This window comes from Helicoverpa armigera, chromosome 31 (genome assembly GCF_030705265.1).
Source record: "Helicoverpa armigera isolate CAAS_96S chromosome 31, ASM3070526v1, whole genome shotgun sequence".
Classification (NCBI taxonomy): domain Eukaryota; kingdom Metazoa; phylum Arthropoda; class Insecta; order Lepidoptera; family Noctuidae; genus Helicoverpa; species Helicoverpa armigera.
Genome location: NC_087150.1, coordinates 1302017 through 1321842, shown reverse-complemented (window position 1 = coordinate 1321842; position 19826 = coordinate 1302017). Strand labels below are relative to the sequence as shown.

The 19826-nt window shown below is 41.7% G+C and overlaps 2 protein-coding genes across 3 annotated transcripts; one reads left to right on the top strand and one right to left on the bottom strand.

Moving 5' to 3' along the window:
- The first annotated feature begins 27 nt into the window (after positions 1-27).
- On the top strand, positions 28-7602 carry LOC110383179 (pancreatic lipase-related protein 2). 2 transcript variants are annotated; one of them, XM_064043367.1, is made up of 6 exons: positions 28-116; positions 1627-1796; positions 2251-2397; positions 3156-3348; positions 4113-4247; positions 7526-7602. In XM_064043367.1, exons 2-6 carry the CDS (start codon positions 1781-1783, stop codon positions 7581-7583), a joined length of 549 nt encoding a protein of 182 aa, XP_063899437.1. In that variant the 5' UTR covers positions 28-116; positions 1627-1780; the 3' UTR covers positions 7584-7602. The 2 variants fall into 2 exon arrangements, with proteins under 2 accessions (XP_063899437.1, XP_063899438.1); XM_064043368.1 differs by lacking the exon at positions 28-116 and having other exon boundaries at positions 1554-1796.
- Positions 7603-8069: 467 nt separating this feature from the next.
- Positions 8070-19740, bottom strand: LOC135119226 (zinc finger protein 57-like). The gene is made up of 7 exons (XM_064043363.1): positions 19623-19740; positions 18939-19046; positions 17983-18195; positions 17150-17261; positions 16141-16251; positions 14812-14964; positions 8070-8918 (listed from the first exon to the last, which is right to left on the bottom strand). Exons 1-7 carry the CDS (start codon positions 19643-19645, stop codon positions 8772-8774), a joined length of 867 nt encoding a protein of 288 aa, XP_063899433.1. The 5' UTR covers positions 19646-19740; the 3' UTR covers positions 8070-8771.
- Between the last annotated feature and the right edge of the window lie 86 nt (positions 19741-19826).

Below are 19826 nucleotides of genomic sequence, written 5' to 3'. Positions count from 1 at the left end.
GTTATCTATTAGCAGGTGCAAAATTATATTGTTGTCAAGTGATAAAAACGATTTCGTGGTGGCCTAGTGGGTAAAGCGCCAGCCTCTCAAGTACGAGTGTGTTGGTTCGATTCAAGGTGAGACAAGTACCAATCTAAGTATATCTTGGACACAATGACTGAGTAAAGGTGAAGGAAAACATCTGGAAACCTGGACTTTTAAGTCTGACATCACCAATCTTTGAGAAAGTGTAATTAATGGTCATTCTTTCTCAGTATAAGAGGACCTGTCTTAACATTTTATTTTTTAACGACGTTAAAAATCATCAAATGACCCCTCCCGCTGTGGGTTAGCAGCGGTGAGGGAGTGTCAGACTCTTACTGACTAAAAACCGTCGTGTTCCGTCGTAGGCCTTTAATGTACCAGGGCCGCGGTAACTCTTTCGAACAACCCGCAGCCCCGGCAGTTCTGTCATACCCCTGGTACAACCTGTCTTTACCTTGAATCCGATCAAACTGTTGAGTCGGTCTGATTTCGACTGAGTGCCTAATCATTGTAACGTGTGCACTAACGCCTCCATACTGACTTATTATAAAACTTATCGGCCGACTATTTGCTGTGCAGACCTTTTTGGATAAGATGTAAATAATGAGCAAGTAAAACAACTGAATAAATATAATAATTTATTAGTCTTGTGATGGAATGGTAGGCCGGCATTTGTTGCTATGTAGAAGATTCCAGAAGATCTGAAAATAGACAATATAATTTTGTTAGGAATTTAAAGATATTAATAAATATTTATTATAGGTACCTCTGGGAATTGTTTAGAATTGCTTGACTGTTGGCTACAAGACTCATCTCTCACAGAGAAGATGGGCAACAAGGCCCAGACTTCTCCAAATCGAAGAAGAGCGGAGAAGTTTTAAATTCATCATCATCATCTCCCGAGCCTTTTCCCAACTATGTTGGGGTCGGCTTCCAGTCTAACCGAATTCGGCTGATTACCAGTGTTTTACAAGAAGCGACTGCCTATCTGACCTCCTCAACCCAGTTACCCGGGCAACCCAATACCCTTTGGTAAGACTGGTTGTCAGACTTACTGGCTTCTTATATGGATATAGTGGAAGAGGAAGACCAAAGAAACTATGGATGGATTGTGAGAAAGTAGATATGGTATGAAAGGATGTTACTTGTGAGATGACGGCAGATAGAAGAGTATGGAAGGAGAAAACATGCTGCGCCGACCCCAAATAAAATTGGGATAAGGGCAGGAGGATGATGATGATGATGAAAGTACCTACTGTATATTAAAGAAATGACACTCAGAAAACAAGAACCAATGAACTCATTTTCACAACAAATCCACGACACAATTAATTAGAATAATGACAATATCTTAAGATCTATACTGTTAATGAGTGTGTGAATCAATTTACAATGATTGATATTAAAATGATCTTTATCCTTATCGGAATAAACAAATTTAGGTACAAATTATTTAGAGGCTGAATTAAATAACATCATCCTCCTGCCCTTAGCCCAATTCGTTAACTTAAAAGTCATCATCAGCCTATCGCAGTCCACTTCTGGACATACGCCTCTCCAAGTGCATGCCACTGAGATCGATTTTCGGCTTCTCGCATCCAGCTCCTGCCAGCCGTCTTGCGCAAGTCATCACTCCACCGTGCCTGAGGACGTCCTACACTACGTTTGCCGAGGCGTGGTCTACACTCTAGAACTCGTTTACCCCAACGGTTATCGGTTCTTCGGCTAATATGGCCAGCCCACTGCCACTTCAGCTATGTTCATTTATTTTTGTAAGGCTGTTTATTTTATTTTTTTCTTATGATTAAGTTAGTTAAGTAAATGTCTCATTTATACTATCTTTCAGATTTTTAAATATGCACTATGCTTCTTACAAAGAAATGAACTAGATTAACTAAATGGACTAGATTTACCAACTGACTGACATGACATGTTATCATATATTAAAAGAAAACTAGAATAAAATAATTAATTTGGGGGGCTCCCATATAACAAACGTGATTTTTTTGCTCATTTCGATAAATATATAGATAGAATATTAGTTTGGATGGTACGGAACCCTTCGTGCGCGAGTCCGACTCGCACTTGGCAGTTTTTTGTTTTAATCAAGTGTAAATTGTAGATTAGATGCAATATTTTGGTAAAATCCATTGAACTATTAAAATTACAGCTTCTATCCCATAAAACCCAGCTTTTTAAACAGAAATCCACCGACCTCAATTGCAGGGGAAGACGTAGCAACCTACATAGAATGGCTGAATAGCGCAAGCGGCGCCTCGTTGCACAACTACCACATAGTGGGACACAGCCTCGGCGGCCATCAGGCTGGCATCATCGGCAGAAACCTTGGCGGACAGATTGCTTATATCACTTGTAAGTACAATAATTTGGACACTAGTACCTACCTAACTTGAAAAAGTCGTGGTGGCCCAGTGGGTAAAGAACCAACCTCTCGAGTATGAGAGTGTGGGTTCCGATTTCAGGTCAGGCAAGTACCAATGCAACTTTTCTAAGGTTGTATTGTACTTTCTAAGTAATCTTAGACACCAATGGCTGATAAAAAGGTGAAGGAAAACATCTTGAGGAAACCTGGACTATATAGTCTGAAATCACCAGCCCGCATTGAGCAAGCATGGTGGAGGAGAGGAGGCCGCAGCCCAGCAGTGGGACGATAAAAAGGCTGTAACAGAACCTAACTTATACTTACAGAGGCCCGATTCTGCTAAGTTAATAATGTCAAAATTGATCAGAAATTGAATCGCAATAGCAGTTTTAACCATATCGGGCATTCTGCTACTAATATCCAACTCGTATCGTACTCCAACGATATTTGATTGGTTTGCGATTGGTCTTCCATTGCAATCGTAAATCATTTGCAGACAAAATGATTCAACGTTTATTTCAAAGAAATACTAGCGTATAGCACATAGGTACTCTGTACTCTTCAATCGTAATTGAGTTGTGATTGTATTGTATGTCGCTTAAGTAAAATTAGAAGAATCGGGCCCCTGTGAAAGAATTATTCCAATCAGTTCGATAGTTTCGCAGCCTAAACAAACCAACAAGAAATTGCTTGCTCTTTATTGCATTAGTAGGTACTGAATATAACTAACAGCACTTCTCTCCCCCAGCCCTAGACCCCGCATTACCTGGCTGGATCTCCAACCCTCACGGCTTCCAGTCTTCAGACGGAGTCTACACCGAGGTTATGCACACAAATGCCGGTGTGTCAGGCAAGCTGGCGCCTGCAGGAGATGTGGACTTTTATCCTAATGGGGGGGTCAATATGCCTGGCTGCGGGAATAATGATTGCAGTCATCATCGGTGAGTATCTTATGTTTCGGTCAAAGACGAAAAAGTCATGTACTGATAAAAATATGTATAAGTTTTTTCGTGAAATCAAAATCAAATCAAATTGTTTTTATTTCAAATAGGCCTTTGCAGGCTCTTATGAAACGTCAAATTAATATTAATTGCACGGTTCCAAAAAGTTGGTCTCATGGAGAAGAGCCGGCAAGAAACTCCAAAGACACTCTTTTAAAAGTACAATTTTCACAAATATTCACAAATATTCATGAATCAATACAATCCAAAGAGAGAGTGAGAGTAAGGAACACCCATACATTACACAAACTTCCACGTTTATAATATAAGTAGGATAGGATTTTAACTGTTTCAACATATGCCCCATACATTAAATACAAACGTTCACGTTCATATAATATGCTCTGTAAGTAGGATAGTACAATTAAGTAGGATTCATATGTTGGGGTCGGCTTCCTGTCTTAACGAGATGCGACTGAGATCCCAATGTGCCACATGAAGCGATTTTCACAAAGCAGCCCAGTCTGAAAGTTGGGCATTGATACACCCACGAATGTCGGTCTTGTTTGTGACTTCTCTCCGGTGGTGTCGGATTGTCGTCCCATCGCGCTGTGAGAGTGAAGAGTGCACCTGTGTCCAAGCAAATGCTGCTGCACTATAATATGTCCCGCGCAGCTGGCTGATCTCCTTATACGAAAGTAGATACCGTGGCCGACAGTTAATATTTCTTCCTATTAATATGAAACTACATACTTGCTTTCCAGAGCCGTCTATTACATGGCGGAATCTCTCACTAGCGGCGGTTTCACCGGTCACCGCTGTGCTGACCTCGCGTCAGCTCTCGCCGGCAACTGTAGCGGTGATACACTCAACATGGGCGGGGGTAGAGCTAAGACTGGGTTAGTATATAATTGTCTTGTAAAAAAAAAGTCGTGGTGGCCTAGTGGGCAAAGAACCAACCTCTCAAGTATGAGGGCGCGGGTTCGATTCCAGGTCTGGCAAGTACCAATGCAACTTTTCTAAGTTTGTATGTACTAAGTATATCTTAGACGCCAATGACTGTGTTTTCGGATGGCACGTTAAACCGTAGGGTAGTCTAACCATGAGGTATCGGGTTGCCCGGGTAATTGGGTTGAGGAGGTCAGGCAGGGCAGTCGCTTCTTGTAAAGCACTGGTACTCAGCTACACGCAGTTAGACTGGATGCCGACCCCAACATAGTTGGGAAAAAGGCTCGGAGGATGATGATGTCTTGTACCTTTGTTACGGCCTTTTTATCGTCCCACTGCTGGGCTGCGGCCTCCTCTCACACGGAGAAGGATTGAGCATTAATCACCACGCTTGCTCAATGCGGGTTGGTGATTTCAGACTCTATAGTCCAGGTTTTGCTCAAGATGTTTTCCTTCAGCCATTGGCGTCGAAGACATACTTAGTCTTCTTCTTGAGTTTTATTGTCAAGACAAAAATACTGCAAAAAAGGGATCCATATCTGAAAACGGCCAAAACTAGCTATCTAAAATATGCCTTACACTTGTAAAGGACAATGGGCGATTCCGGTCCAAATGTCCACCACGAACGAGACCTATATGGCTAGATAGCCCGTTAAATGTAGAACATTTTTTGTTATGAAAGTAAAAAAAAATATAATGCCAGAAAAAAGTTATAGCAAAATCAAATACAACATTTTATAGATAGTTCAACTCAGATTTGCGCGCGGCCCTATGTGTGCGTCGGCTTGTAAATATACAACTTTCATTTGTGTGACAGTGACGTCGTCCGAGCATGACGTGTTCTTATCGCTTTTTGTTATGGGTACAGTCGTTTACGAAAATGTCTAGTTCTTCACGGAGAAAATGTTTCAAAGGAGTCAGGTAGCGTTTCAAAAAATGAAACATTCAAAGCTTTTTATTATAACATTTTACAGTTTTTCATTATTTTCTCATACGTCTTTTCAAATTGACATTGACAGTGTCTAAGAAATAAATGACGTGAAATATCTAAGATGAATTAAATACTCCTTACATATTTTCTAGCTCGGGGTACGCGGACAATAAATAAAAGTGTGCACTAAGAATGTAAAAAAAAAACGTAATCGTGTATAATAATGTAAACAAAATGTGTGGGGAATTTTAAAAAATTATATTGCTTCGCATAATGTCGACCAAAATAAGACGGAAATAATGAAACTCATAAATGAACGTTTAAATCAAATTGATTAAGGGATGTGGGGTAATACTTGTCGACATGTACAAAAGAATAAAGAAGAATACTATAAACATTTTGACATGGAGTCAGAATTTATAATTCACCTTGGAAAGTAGCGAATCCAAAAATTCATCATTTGATTTTTCAAGTAGCGATTCAGAATCGTTATAAAAAGATTAACACTAAATTACGTTATAACTATTTTTCTTAAACACCTGTATACAACCCCGAAATAACTGTATTTGTACCTGACTGTACCTCTTGTCACGCACACAAAGTCACTGTATATGTACAAGGATTACCCACACAAAAGGCCGCGCGCACGACTGAGTTGAACTTACTATACAGATTTTTTCAATTTCATTTTTTCAATTACTTTTCGTGATGTTCGATTTTCGTACTTTCTGTAACTTCTGGCAAAATAGACTTGTTCATTATTAGAGAGAAGACACCACCAGTTACCGCTGGAACCAGGAACCGCTGAGTATATTCAAGCACTTCTGGCGCCTCAATTGGTTAGTGATTCGTACATCCATCGGGCAAAAATATGGGCTGTTTATATGCAAATGTGTCTTACTCATCTTAATTTTAGATAAAGTGCGGAAATGGAAGTGAAATAAAATAAAAAATTATAATGATAACATACAAAAACTACCGAAAATTAAGAATACATTTTTGGCTATAACTTTTTTTTGGCATTGTTTTTTTTTATACTTTCTTAGTAAAAGTTACTCTAAATTAAGTGGACTATTTAATTATATAGGTCTCGTTCGTGGTGGACATTTGGACCAGACTTCATACATTCTTGCCCAATCTCCTTTTGTGTCCTTTATTGATTTACGAGGCACCGTGCGTAGCGATGACCCTGCCACCTCGTGACTTATATCCGAAACTTTCCCTCAAGTGTCAAAAATTGTACTATCAAACCATGAAAAAAATTCTGAATATTCGTGTTAAATTTTGCTAATTTCAGTTATCAAAATGTATTGTTGTATTGCTGGATGCTGTAATACATCCAAAAACAACTCCAAGGGTATAAAATTTTACTATTTCCCTACTAATAGTACTCACATACCATGGCTTAGGGATAAAAGAATTAAATGGATAAATGCAGTTGTAAAACACACGTAATACTTTAATACTTATTTGTGGAGTTGGAAATAACTCTGCCATTGTCACTCCTTTATCATAACCCAGTAACTGTCGGTACGTTGGTTTGCCCCATTGTTGTGCATAACTGGTTTTCGATTCTGCACTTTCTGCAGAATTTACGTAATGCACTAAGGCACAGACGTGCTTACATTGTCCTGATAGACCTGCCTTGCATTTACAAGTTGCACTTTTAATGTTTCTATTGCAATCAAGCTGAAAGGACAGAGATAAAAATTAAAAATAGAAATAATGATTTTCTAAAGATATTGTAATAACAATTAATTTAAAAAAGGTACTTACTGTTATCTTAACATCATATACATTTGAAATTTTTGTCTGAGCAACAATTTTGCCAGTTAATATTGTTTCTTGTTCTTGGCCAACTGTTTCTATGACATCAAAAACATGGCCCGACTCGAATAGCTTTTGGCCTTTTGATATATTTGGACCACGCTGCCGATCATTGTTTATCGGTAGAAAACCATATTTTATAATTTTAATCATTGTATTTTATATATTATATTTTTAATCATTGTAAAATCACATTTACAGACTAGACGGTCACAACCAATGGGTTTGGAAAGTTTCTTTTTTTACTCGCACGGTGTCTCTACTGTCGGGATTATAACGCCATCTATAGTTTACGCACGGTGCCTATAGGTATATACTGACGTATGTATGGTTTATGGAAGCAATTTACAAGTGTTAAGTCAGGGTTATTTTAGTTTCCAGTATTAATTTTTATAGCAATTACCATATTTTTCATCATCATTTATACATAGAGATTCGATCACTTTGATATTCCTATATTTCTGTTTTCAGATCAACTGGAATTTATTTCTTAAGGACGAACGCTGGACCACCATTCTCTCAGTATTAAAATAGAATTTTAAAACTAATTTGATGTTTTCATTGCCGACTAGCTTCCGCCAGCAGTTTCACCCGTGTCATAGTCAGGGGAACTACTCTGCTCACCCTGATAATTAATAAATAGGCTAACCTCATCTCCCGAGCCTTTTCCCAACTATGTTGGGGTTCGGCTTCCAGTCTAACAGGATTCAGCGAGTACCAGTGCTTTACAAGAAGCGACTGCCTATCTGACCTCCTCAACCAAGTTACCCGGGCAACCCGATACCCGTGGTTAGACTGGTGTCACACTTACTGGCTTCTGACTACCCGTAACGACTGTCAAGGATGTTCAATGACAGCCGGGACCTACAGTTTAACGGAAGATTTTAAGAACGGACCCTGAGATAAGCTAGTTCAAGCAAAAAAACTTGAGTTCTATAATATCAGTAGGCCCAGGTTTGAAATACTATATATTTTGTAACTCTCATGTTAGGTTGATATAATAAAACAACAAAAATCGTTGTAAAATTATTTACTTCATTATTTTTGTATAAAATATGACTTAAACATTAAATTATATCTAAAACATAAGTATATAATATGGCAATTTTTCAATACATTTAGTTTATTATGCTATTTAACCCTAGGAGCTCACTTTACCATCCCGTGTAAGTATATTTTTGATATTACATAAATACCAATAGTTGATGACAATACGACAGTATAGTTACCGGCACGGATATTGAGCTCTCGGCGGAAGAGTGGGGATCGCTTTGCGCACTGTACACATAAGGCAAAAAACCAATAAATAGCTTCTGCGCAGGTGAAGGTCAGGGCTCAATATCCGTGCCGATAACTTTAAATTAAATATCGTATACCTCTACACTGCGGGTTGTTCGCGCGATTTACCGCGGCCCTGGTACATAAAAGGCCTACGACGGAACACGACGGTTTTTAGTCAGTAAGAGTCTGACACTCCCTCACCGCTGCTAACCCACAGCGGGAGGCGTCATTTGACGACTTTTTACATCGTTAAAAAAAAGGTTTCCTCAAGATGTTTTCCGTCACCTTTTTATCAGTCATTGATGTCCAAGATATACTTGAAAAGTACATACAAACTTAGAAAAGTTGCATTGGTACTTGCCTGACCTGGAGAGGTTGATTCTTTACCCACTAGGCCACCACGACTGAATATTAATAGCTATAAACACACTAATTTTCACACGATATTCTGAGCTATTCCAATTGGTTGTAAATGCACTATATTAAGATTTCCAGGAATTGCTTGTTGGAAGTACTGCATGCGATTCGCGAGTTCGATTCCCGGGTAGGGCTCTTCCTTCTTGACTGGGGGAGGTCGCGGCGGCTGTGGGGAGAAATAAAATTATTTATTCATTTATAATACTTTTTGCACAAACGCCTTAGGCGTTTTCTCCCAGTCTACATTTTGGGTGGTGGGGAAATAGCAGTGGTAGGTATTAAGTACATTTTATAAAATATATAATTTTATATGGGGAAAAATTGTTTGTGAGTGACTTTATATCTTGGTAGCGAGTGATTGTATGAGTGGGTGAGCATAGCGAGTGAGTGAGCGGGTGAGTATAGTATGAGTGAGTATGTAAAGCGTACGTGAACGTGTATAGTGAGTGAGTGGGTGTGTATAGTGAGTAAGTGGGTGAGCATAGTGAGTGAGTGAGTGGTGTGGAGCATGTTGAGTGAGTGAGTGAGTGGTGGTGAGCATGGTGAGTGGGAGTGAAGGAGTGAGTGAGTGGGTGAGTGGTGGTGAGTGAGTGAAGTGAGTAAGAGTGAGTGAGTGAGTGAGTGAGTGATGAATGAGGTGTGGTGGGTGAACACAGTGATGAGTGAGTGAAGTGAGTGAGTGGTGGATGAGTGAGTGAGTGTGTGAGTAGTGTGTGAGTGAGTTATGTGTGAGTGAGTAGTGTGTGAGTGAGTGAGTGAGTAGTGTGTGAGTAGTATGAGTAGATGAGTCATATTTACCTTGATCTTCTTATTGTCGTGCATCATCTTAGTATGCTTGTAGATGCTGGTCTGCCACATGAAGGTGGCCGGACAGAGTTATGATGTGTGTGTGTGTGTGAGTAGTGTGTGAGTGAGTGTGTTAGTGTTAGTGCTGTGTGTGAGAATGATGGTCTGCCACATGAAGGTGGCCGGACAGAGCTTACATTTGTACACCTTGCTGTTCATGTATGTGTGTATTCATCATCATCATCATCAGCCTATCGCAGTCCACTGCTGGACATAGGCCTCTCCAAGTGCACGCCACTGAGATCGATTTTCGGCTACTCGCATCCAGCTCCTGCCAGCCGTCTTGCGCACGTCATCACTCCACCGTGCCTGAGGACGTCCTACACTACGCTTGCCGAGTCGTGGTCTCCACTCTAGAACTCGTTTACCCCAACGGTTATCGGTTCTTCGGCTAATATGGCCAGCCCACTGCCACTTCAGCTTGCTGATTCGGTGGGCTATGTCGATGACCTTGGTTCTCTGACGGATTACCTCATTTCTGATGCGATCCCTCAGAGAAATGCCAAGCATAGCCCTTTCCATAGCCCGCTGAGCGACTTTAAACTTGTGGACCAGCCGTACCGTCAGTGTCCACGTTTCGGCTCCGTAAGTCATGACAGGTAGGACGCACTGATTGAAGACTTTCGTCTTTAGGCACTGTGGGATCGACGATGTTAGGACTCGACGTAGCTTCCCAAATGCAGCCCAACCCAACTGAATTCTCCTATTCACCTCGTCCTCAAAGTTGTTTCTACCTAACTGCAATGTCTGCCCGAGGTATACATATTTCCGAACAACTTCGAGAACGGCGCCGTGTATCGCAATCGGTTCCGGTAGAACATGTTCATTGAACATGACCTTGGTTTTGTCCAAGTTCATCCGTAGGCCGATGCGTAGAGAAGATTCAGCCAGGTCGTTCAGCATTTGTTGTAGGTCCTGCAGCGTTTCTGCCATGATGACGATATCGTCAGCAAATCGCAAGTGAGAGATGTGTTCGCCATTGATGTTGATGCCACGTCCATTCCAATTCAGCGTCTTGAACATATCCTCCATTGCATTAGTGAACAGTTTCGGGGAAATAACATCCCCTTGTCTCACTCCTCGATGCAACGGTATGGGCCTAGTTTGCTGATTTTGTACTTGGACGGACATTGTAGCGGCTTCGTAGAGACATCTCATCACTTGGATGTATCGCCAATCTACTTGACAACGCTGCAGGGACTCCAGAACAGACCAGATTTCAACCGAGTCAAAGGCCTTCTCATAGTCCACAAATGCTAGACACAGGGGCTGATTATACTCTTCGGTCTTCTGTATAATCTGCCGCACTGTGTGGATGTGGTCTATGGTGCCGTATCCGCTCCGAAACCCAGCCTGCTCCGGTGGTTGGAATTCGTCGAGTCTTCGCGCAAGTCGGTTCGTGATCACTCTTGAGAACAGCTTATATACGTGGCTTAGGAGGAAATGGGTCGATAGTTCTTCAACTGGGTTTTGTCTCCCTTTTGAAGAACAGGACGACAACACTCCTACTCCACGCCTCTGGAGTTCTCCTTCAAACAGGACGGCATTAAAAGCTTCTGGAGCTCCCCCAGTACGGGCTTTCCTCCTGCTTTTAATAGCTCTGTTGTAATGCCATCCTCGCCAGGGGCTTTTCCATTTTTGAGCTGTCTCAGAGCGATCTCGATTTCGCCACTGCTGACTTCTGGCAGGTCTTCGGTGAAATGGCGCGTTAATGTGGCTCTAGAATCCTCATTTCCGGGATCAGGTCGAGATGCATGCGATGCGTATAACCGGCCATAGAAATTTTCCACTTCCGAAAGGACTGCCGGCACCGAAGAAACGACTTCTCCACTTGTTGTGGTCAGCTTCGTCAAGTGGCTTCTTCCAAGAGATTGTACGAACACCTTTGACCCCGATTCAGCTCAATTGCTCTTTCAATGTCAAGAGTATTGGAGCACCGGAGGTCGCGTCGTACGTGCTTGTTGATCTCTTGGTTTAGAGCCCGCTTAGCTGACGAAGTGACAGGTGGGTTTTCACGTCGTCTCTTCATAAGCCCTAATGTCTCTTCCGAAAGCTTTGATTTCTTGCCCTTGCGCTGCATGTTACAGAATCTCGAACCTTCCTCCTGAGGATCCGAACCACATTTTCGTGGTTCTGGTTAACGTCTGTTGTGGTTTCCACGGCGGCAAATCGGTTCTCCAAATTTGACTGGAGCGTTTCAGATCCTGTCATGGTTTGGAGCAGTGTTGGTCGGAGCCTGGCCTTCATCAGACGGAAACGTTCAGCCTTGAAGTTGATATTCAGAGAGCCTCGGACAAGTCGGTGATCGCTACCGGTATTAAACCTATTGATCACGGAGACGTCTCTGAATATGTGCTTCTTGTTCGTCATGATGAAGTCAATCTCATTTTTAGTCATAGTGTCGGGCTTTGCCACGTCCACTTCCTTTGGGGCTGCTTTTGAAAAAGAGTTCATCAAAAGAGCCCCTCACGTTCGAGGAAGTTGACGAGCATTTGCCCCCTATGATTCCTGCTTCCAAATCCATGGGATCCTACTGCCGATTCGCCGCAAATCTGTACTCCCACTTTAGCGTTAAAGTCCCCCATGACAACGGTGTAATGGGTCTTTGTAGTGAAGTGGAGGGCCCTTGATATATCATCAAACATATCCTCCACTTCATCGTCTGAATGTGTCGAGGTCAGTGCGTACACTTGCACTACCTTGAGGCTATACCTGTCGGTGAGCTTTAAGATAAGGTACGCTACCCTGTTCGACACACTAGACACCTCCACAACGTTATCAGCTAGGGACTTATTAACCAGAAACCCAACGCCACCTTGGGATTGTTGGTCTCCCTCTCGGAAGTACATTAGGTGACCTGATTCGAGGGTTATGGTGTCCTCCCCCTCTCTTCGAACTTCACATAACCCTAATATGTGCCACCTAATCTTCCCAAGTTCCACCTCGAGTTGCGCCAGATGCGAGTCAAGCCGTAGCGTGCGGCCGTTGTACGTCGCCAGAGTCAGTTTTGTTTGGTGGCCTCCCGTAACCCGGAGATTCTTCGCACCCCCTGCCCCGCCGTAACCACGGTCGCCACCATGACCGGGAATAGCGGGACTGCCGGGAACTAGGGGCCGTGGCTTTTTTGTGCTGCTCATAGAGGTATTTAGCCTACTGCTATCACGCTGGCCAGACGGGTTGATAGAGGGTTTTTTCCGAGTTTTCCTTCTCTTGCACTGGTGTTTGGTGCATTTTATACTCCATTAGTCGACTTTTACGACACCCACTGGAAGAAGGGGTAGCGACATATGTATTCTTAAGCCGTCGCTACACGGCTAAGCCGTCGCTACACGGCTAAGCCGTCGCTACACGGCTAAGCCGTCGCTACACGGCTAATAAATAATGTGTGTATAGCGTATGTTAGTGTGTGAGTGAGCGAATGAGGTGCGTGTGGATGAACACAGTGAGTGAGTGTAGCAAGTGACTGTGTGTGAGTGAGTAGTGTGTGAATATGTGAGTGAGTAGTGTGTGAGTATGTGTGTAGTGTGTGAGTGAGTAGTGTGTGAGTGAGTGAACACAGTGAGTGTGGATAGTGAAAGAGTGGATAGTGGTGTGTGAGTGAGTAGTGTGAGTGGATGGATCTCTGCCACATGAAGTGGACAGAGCCACATCCCTTATTGTCGTGTGTATGTGGTATAGCTGTATGAGTTAGCAGGTGAGTGATGAGTGTGTGTGTGAGTGAAAGTGAGTGAGTGATGTTTTAAACTCAGTGATCAGGTAGTGGACATGAGGAGGAGTGTGTGGTGTGAGAGGTGTGTGTGAGTGATAGGTGAGTGGTGTGAAGTGAGTGAGTGAGTGGAGTGAAGTGAGTAGTGGAGTGAGAGTGAGTGAGTGAAGTGTGAGTGTGGAGTAGGTGGTATAAGTGGAAGTGTGTGTGAATTGAGTGATGAGAGTGATCATCTTAAGTGAGAGTGGTAGCATATGTGTGTGTGTGTGAGTGATTGAATGAGTGTGTGAGGGTGAGTGAGTGAGTAGTGAGTATAGTGAGTGAGTAGTGAGCGTGTGAGTGAGTGTGAGTGAGTGAGTGAGTGAAATGAGGTGTGTGTGGGTGAACGCAGTGAGTGCGTGAGTACAGCAAGTGACTGAGTGCGTATAGTGAGTGTGTGAGTGAGTAATATGTAAGTGGATGAGTATAGTACATGAGTGAAGGGCGGGCGTTTTGGGGGCTGTCTTTTGTATTTTTTTTATTTTTTTTTGTTTTTTTGAGTGATGTTTTATACTTATATTTACCTTGATCTTCTTATTGTCGTGCATCATCTTGGTATGCTTGTAGATGCTGGTCTGCCACATGAAGGTGGCCGGACAGAGCTTACATTTGTACATCTTGCTGTTCATGTATGAGTGTATAGCGTATGTTAGGGTGTGAGTGAGTGAATGAGGTGTGTGTGGGTGAACACAGTGAGTGAGTGCGTGAGTATAGCAAGTGAGTGGGTGCGTATAGTGAGTGAGTAGTGAGTTAGTGAGTAAGGGTGTTAGTGAGTGAGTGGGTGAGTATAGCGAGTGAGTGGGTGCGTATAGTGAGTGTGTGAGTGGGTGCGTATAGTGTGTGAGTGGGTGCGTATAGTGAGTGTGTGAGTGGGTGCGTATAGTGAGTGTGTGAGTGGGTGAGTACGGTGTGTGTGGGTGGATGAGTACTGTACATTAGTGATGTTTCATACTCATATTTACCTTGATCTTCTTATTGTCGTGCATCATCTTGGTATGCTTGTAGATGCTGGTCTGCCACATGAAGGTGGCCGGACAGAGCTTACATTTGTACACTTGTTCATGTATGTGTGTATAGCGTATGTTAGTGTGTGAGTGAGTGAATGAGGTGTGTGTGGGTGAACACAGTGAGTGAGTGCGTGAGTATAGCGAGTGAGTGGGTGCGTATAGTGAGTGTGTGAGTGAGTAGTGTGTGAGTGAGTATAGTGAGTGAGTAGTGTGTGAGTGATGGTTAATAATGAGTGGATGTTTGAATATTTACCTTGATCTTCTTATTGTCGTGATCATGTGAGTAGTGAATGACAGTGAGTGTGTGTGTAGTGAGTGAGTGAGTGTGTGAGTGAGTAGTGTGTGAGTGAGTATAGTACATGAGTGAGTATAGTGAGTGAGTGAGTGAATGAGGTGTGTGTGGGTGAACGCAGTGAGTGAGTGAGTAGTGTGTGAGTGGATGATTTTAAAATCATATTTACCTTGATCTTCTTATTGTCGTGCATCATCTTAGTATGCTTGTAGATGCTGGTCTGCCACATGAAGGTGGCCGGACAGAGCTTACACTTGTACACTTTGCTGTTTGGCCGGTTCGTGTGCATCGACCATACGTGACCTTTTAGGCGTTTCACCGTCTGAAAATAAATAAAATGTTATATTTTTTTAGATCGAAATTAGCGATGGATAGATTGTGTAAAAGTCGATATGGCTAGAAAGACTATTACTTGTGTTAGAGTACTCCTATCTGCCGTCATCTCACAATTGGAAGGAGAAAACATGTTGTGCCGACCACAAATTATATTGGGGACTAGCGACCCGCTCCGGCTTCGCACGGGATAACAGTATTTCCCCACTATTTAATGTATGTTATTATACATATAAACCTTCCTCTTTAATCACTCTTTGTATTAAAAAAACCGCATGAAAATCGGTTGGGTAGTTTTAAAAAATTAAGCGTACAAAGGGACATAGGGACAGAAAAAGCGACTTTGCTTTATTCTATGTAGTGATAAGGGCAGAAAGATGATACAACATTTATTTCATCGGTTTTAGACAGGTATACTAGGAAAAAAGGAATTGGGTATTCTTGATATCACACGGAATAGACAACTGACTATTATATAACTAGCTTCTGCCACCGGTTTTGTCCTATGGAACTAAAAAAGTAGCCTATAGTTTTCCTCAATAAATAAGCTATCTAACACTGAAATAATTTTTACACACTGAGATTAACGCGTTGAATTAAACAAACAAACTCTTCAGCATTATAATATTAGTATAGACAAGCTTCTGCCAGCGACTTCGTCCGCGTTAGATTCGGACTTTGTGCAAAGAGAGGAAGAAATAATAATCCTACCCAATTATCTAAATCTATGAATACCTAGCTTATTACTACTAAGCTTTAATCACTAAGGCTGCACACACGACGGAAGCTTAAATAAAACCGTTTAAAAATAGAGTAACTTCTCCCGTTTTCCCAACATTTTCTTTCACTGCTCTGCTCCTATTGATCGCAGCGTGATGAAAAGTATCCTATAACCTGCCCAGGAGTATGAAGAATATTTGTGCCACGTTTCATTAAAGTCCGTCGAGTAGTTTTTGTTTCCATAACGAACATACAGACAGACAGAAAGACAGACAGATAGACAAAATTTTTACTGATTGCATTTTTGACATCAGTATCGATCACTAATCACCCCCTGATAGATATTTTGGAAATATATTTAATGTACAGAATCTACAGATTTATTATAAGTATAGATAGCGCTATGACGGAAAGAAAGTAAGATAAATCTATGTGACCAACTCACCTTGTAGGATTTTCCGCATATTTCACACAAATGTTCTCCTTCCTCTTCTTTCTTCTTGCCTTCATGTATGTTATTGACATGAACTACTAATATCTTAGCCGTTTTAAACGCCTGAAACACAAATAAATAATTTCAAAAAACCGGCTTTTATAAATCATTGCCGAGCCTTTTTCCCAACTATGTTGGGGTCGGCTTCCAGTCTCACCGGATTCAGCTGAGTACCAGTACTTTACAAGGAGCGACTGCCCTATCTGACCTCCTCAACCCAGTTACCCGGGCAACCCGATACCCCTTGGTTAGACTGGTGTCAGACTTACTGGCTTCTGACTACCTGTAACGACTGCCAAGGATGTTCAATGACAGCCGGGACCTACAGTTTAACGTACCATCCGAAATACAGCTCCAGCTTTTATAAATACACCTAAAATAATAACAAGACTTGTCTAACAAGTTCAAACACAGCTATGACACGATGTTCCATCATGAAGTTCCAGTTCATATCTTCCGGCTCCATCATCAGATCAGTTCGACAGTACCATATTATTGTATTGTCATCAGAACTACATACAGCTGACAATGTTCATGACGCTACGATCCTTGGAAGATGGTTTAATTAGTTACCTTAGATTCCATTACATAGTTACATACAGGTCAACCTAATAAAAGCATGTTAACAAAACAAAAAAAAAATGTTTGTATCCCTGAATCCAAGGATCGTAGCGTCATGAACATTGTCAGCTGTATGTAGTTCTGATGACAACACAATAATATGGTACTGTCGAACTGATCTGATGATGGAGCCGGAAGATATGAACTGGAACTTCATGATGGAACATCGTATCATAGCTGATAGCTGTTTAGACTTGTTAGAAATGCCTTATGATGATTCATTTATTTATTTTTCAACATATATTTTACATTTTTAAATATTGAATATAAAAACAAAAAACATTTAAAAATATAAAAAATTATGATGATTTATTATTAATGTAAATTATGTAGTTTTTACCTTAAAACATACGCTGCACTGGTACTTGATAATCTTCAAATGATCCCAATCTATGTGGTCGGTCAGACACCATTTTGTGGCAAATTTCTTACCACAATAGTTACACTCGTGTCTGTAAATAAATATAAAAACAAATATAGGATAATTAAATTTTAGATTATGTTGTTTGGCAGATAAGGCCCGCCGCTGATTGCAATTTTTCGTCACTGTGACTTATTGTCACTGTCACTTGCTGTCACCCACGATGCGCTCACTGAATCTGTTCTTGGGTGACAAATCGCGTTCATTTTTGTAATGTCTGCTCAAAACGCGCGGTGCCGGCTGAGTGACAAAAAGTCACCAGAGAGCGGACTCCCATTGTAATGTACAGGGCGAGTGACAGTCACGTCACTCCGGTGTCGCCTGTTGCTGCAACTATTTGTCACCATATTATCATGTCACCATAATGAGCGCACTCGGTATAGTTTTCATTGCACTTGACTAAGTGACAAAAAGTCACGTTGACAAAAGATTGCAATCAGCGGCGCGCCTAATGTATAGTTATCGGCACGGATAATGAGCTCTCGGCGGAAGAGTGGGGATCGCTTTGCGCACTGTACACTTAAGGCAATAAACCAATAAATCACTTCTGCGCAGGTGAAGGTCAGGGTTCAATATCCCTGCCGATAACTATACCAATACATATATCACCTCCATGACGGAATGTTACCAGAGTTGTTGCAGGAGTGAGTGTTGCCAGCGTGATAGTGTTGCCAACATGATAGTGTTGCCAACATGATAGTGTTGCCAACATGATAGTGTTGCCACCATGATAGTGTTGCCAGGCTACTTACTGGAAGGTATCAGCGCAGACGTGCTTCTTGCTGAGCCGCATATGATTGTTGTAACAGTCGCGGCTGGCGAATGTCTTGTTGCAAGCGCGGCAGGCGTGAGTGTTGCCAGCATCACGCTCGCGGTGGTTGCGAGTGTGTCGAGCTAGGTTGCGCTTCCATTGAAACAGTTTGCCGCAAATTGGGCAAGGATAGGAGTGGCCCTCGTGGATGACACTGGAAACCAGAAATTTAAAGTTTAGTAGTAGAGCCTTTTCCCACCTAGCTGTGGGATTCTTTGAAAGAGATACCGCGGCCCTGGTACATGAAAGGCCTACGACGGAACACTACGGTTTTTAGTCAGTAAGAGTCTGACACTCCCTCACCGCTGCTAACCCACAGCGGGAGGGGTCATTTGATGATTTTTGACGTCGTTAAAAAAATGCCTTTTCATGCAGCTGTGTACTAGTGCTTTACAAGAAGCGACTGCCTATCTAACCATTTCAACCCAGTTACCCGGGCAACCCAATACCCATTGGCTAGACTGGTGTTAGACTTACTGGCTTCTGACTACCCGTAACGACCGCCAATGATGTTCAATGACAGCCGGGACCTACAGTTTAACGTGCCATCCGAAACACAGTCACTGGTGTGTAAGATATACTTAGAAAGTACATACAAACTTAGAAAAGTTGCATTGGTACTTGCCTGACCTAGGATCGAACTTGCGCCCTCATACTCGAGAGTATAATTATAATATGTAAGTATATATTATGTGTTGCTGGGGAGTTTGTTGCGCCACTTTTTCTTCCCAGCAATAACACATAGGAAGTGGTGAAGGGTGGGCATTTTGGGGGCTGTCTTTTGTAAATTCCTGACGTTCAAAAAGTGCTGCCTTGCAGCCAAGTTTGAATAAATGATTTTTTATTTTGATTTATATGTTTAGAAATAAAGACAAATATCAAAACAATAATACTCACGCATGCGCTCTATAGCTCTTCTTCGTATGGAAGACTTTATCACATCCTTTGCACGGTATGTACAGTTTCGGCTTCGGCTTAACATCCCCACTCTGCGGCTGCATGCGGCTGCAATAGTGTAGTAGATTGTGATGAGAGTGTGATAAGCGTGTGATGAGAGTGTGATGAGAGTTTGTTAGTGTAACAATAATAAAACATTGCACGGAGCTTAACGTAACCACTCTGCGGCTGCGATAGTGTAGGAGTGTGTGATGAGAGTGTGATGACAGTGTGATAAGAGTGTGATGGTGATAATAAAACATATTGCACGGTATGAACGGCTTCGGCTTAACGTCATTACTCTGCGGCTGCAATATTGTAGTAGTTTGTAATGATGATCATTATGTGATGATGGTGGTGCAATGATGATAGTATGATAATGTTTATGTGATGATCATGATAGTGATGACGATTTTTTTTGTAATAGTGATTTGACTGACAAAAGAGAGTTAGATGGTGACAGTATGCTAATAATTTAAGGTAATAATGACTTCACAATAATTTAAACGTGATGATGATGGTAACGTGACAAAGAAATTATGTGATTTTGATATATGATGATAGTGTGATGGTGATATAAAATTATGATGGAGAAAAGGGAAAGGAGGATGATGATGATGATGTGGTGTTATGATGATAACTTACTTGAGATGGTATTTCAGCGTCATTTTGTTGGCAAACACTTTCCCGCAACAGTCACATTGAGGTTTTTCTTGACTGCAGACGCCGCGGTGGTACGCTAACTTTGATTTTGTACTGGAACAAAAATTTACTGTTAGAATAGTTATAAAAGTTTTTTCTTTAGATTATTTTATAGATTCGTTTCTATTTTATTTGTCATTTTGACAT

Excerpts from the sequence above, each read along its gene's own strand:
- LOC135119226 (XM_064043363.1), bottom strand. The coding sequence starts at position 19,645 with ATGACGCTGAAATACCATCTCAA. Across the intron at positions 18,196-18,938 it reads AAGAGCTATAGAGCGCATGC|TGTCATCCACGAGGGCCACT; the intron begins GTGAGTATTATT and ends TCTGGTTTCCAG. Across the intron at positions 17,262-17,982 it reads GTCTGCGCTGATACCTTCCA|ACACGAGTGTAACTATTGTG; the intron begins GTAAGTAGCCTG and ends ATTTATTTACAG.
- LOC110383179 (XM_064043367.1), top strand. Across the intron at positions 2,398-3,155 it reads ACAGATTGCTTATATCACTT|CCCTAGACCCCGCATTACCT; the intron begins GTAAGTACAATA and ends TCTCTCCCCCAG. Across the intron at positions 4,248-7,525 it reads GGGGGTAGAGCTAAGACTGG|ATCAACTGGAATTTATTTCT; the intron begins GTTAGTATATAA and ends TTCTGTTTTCAG.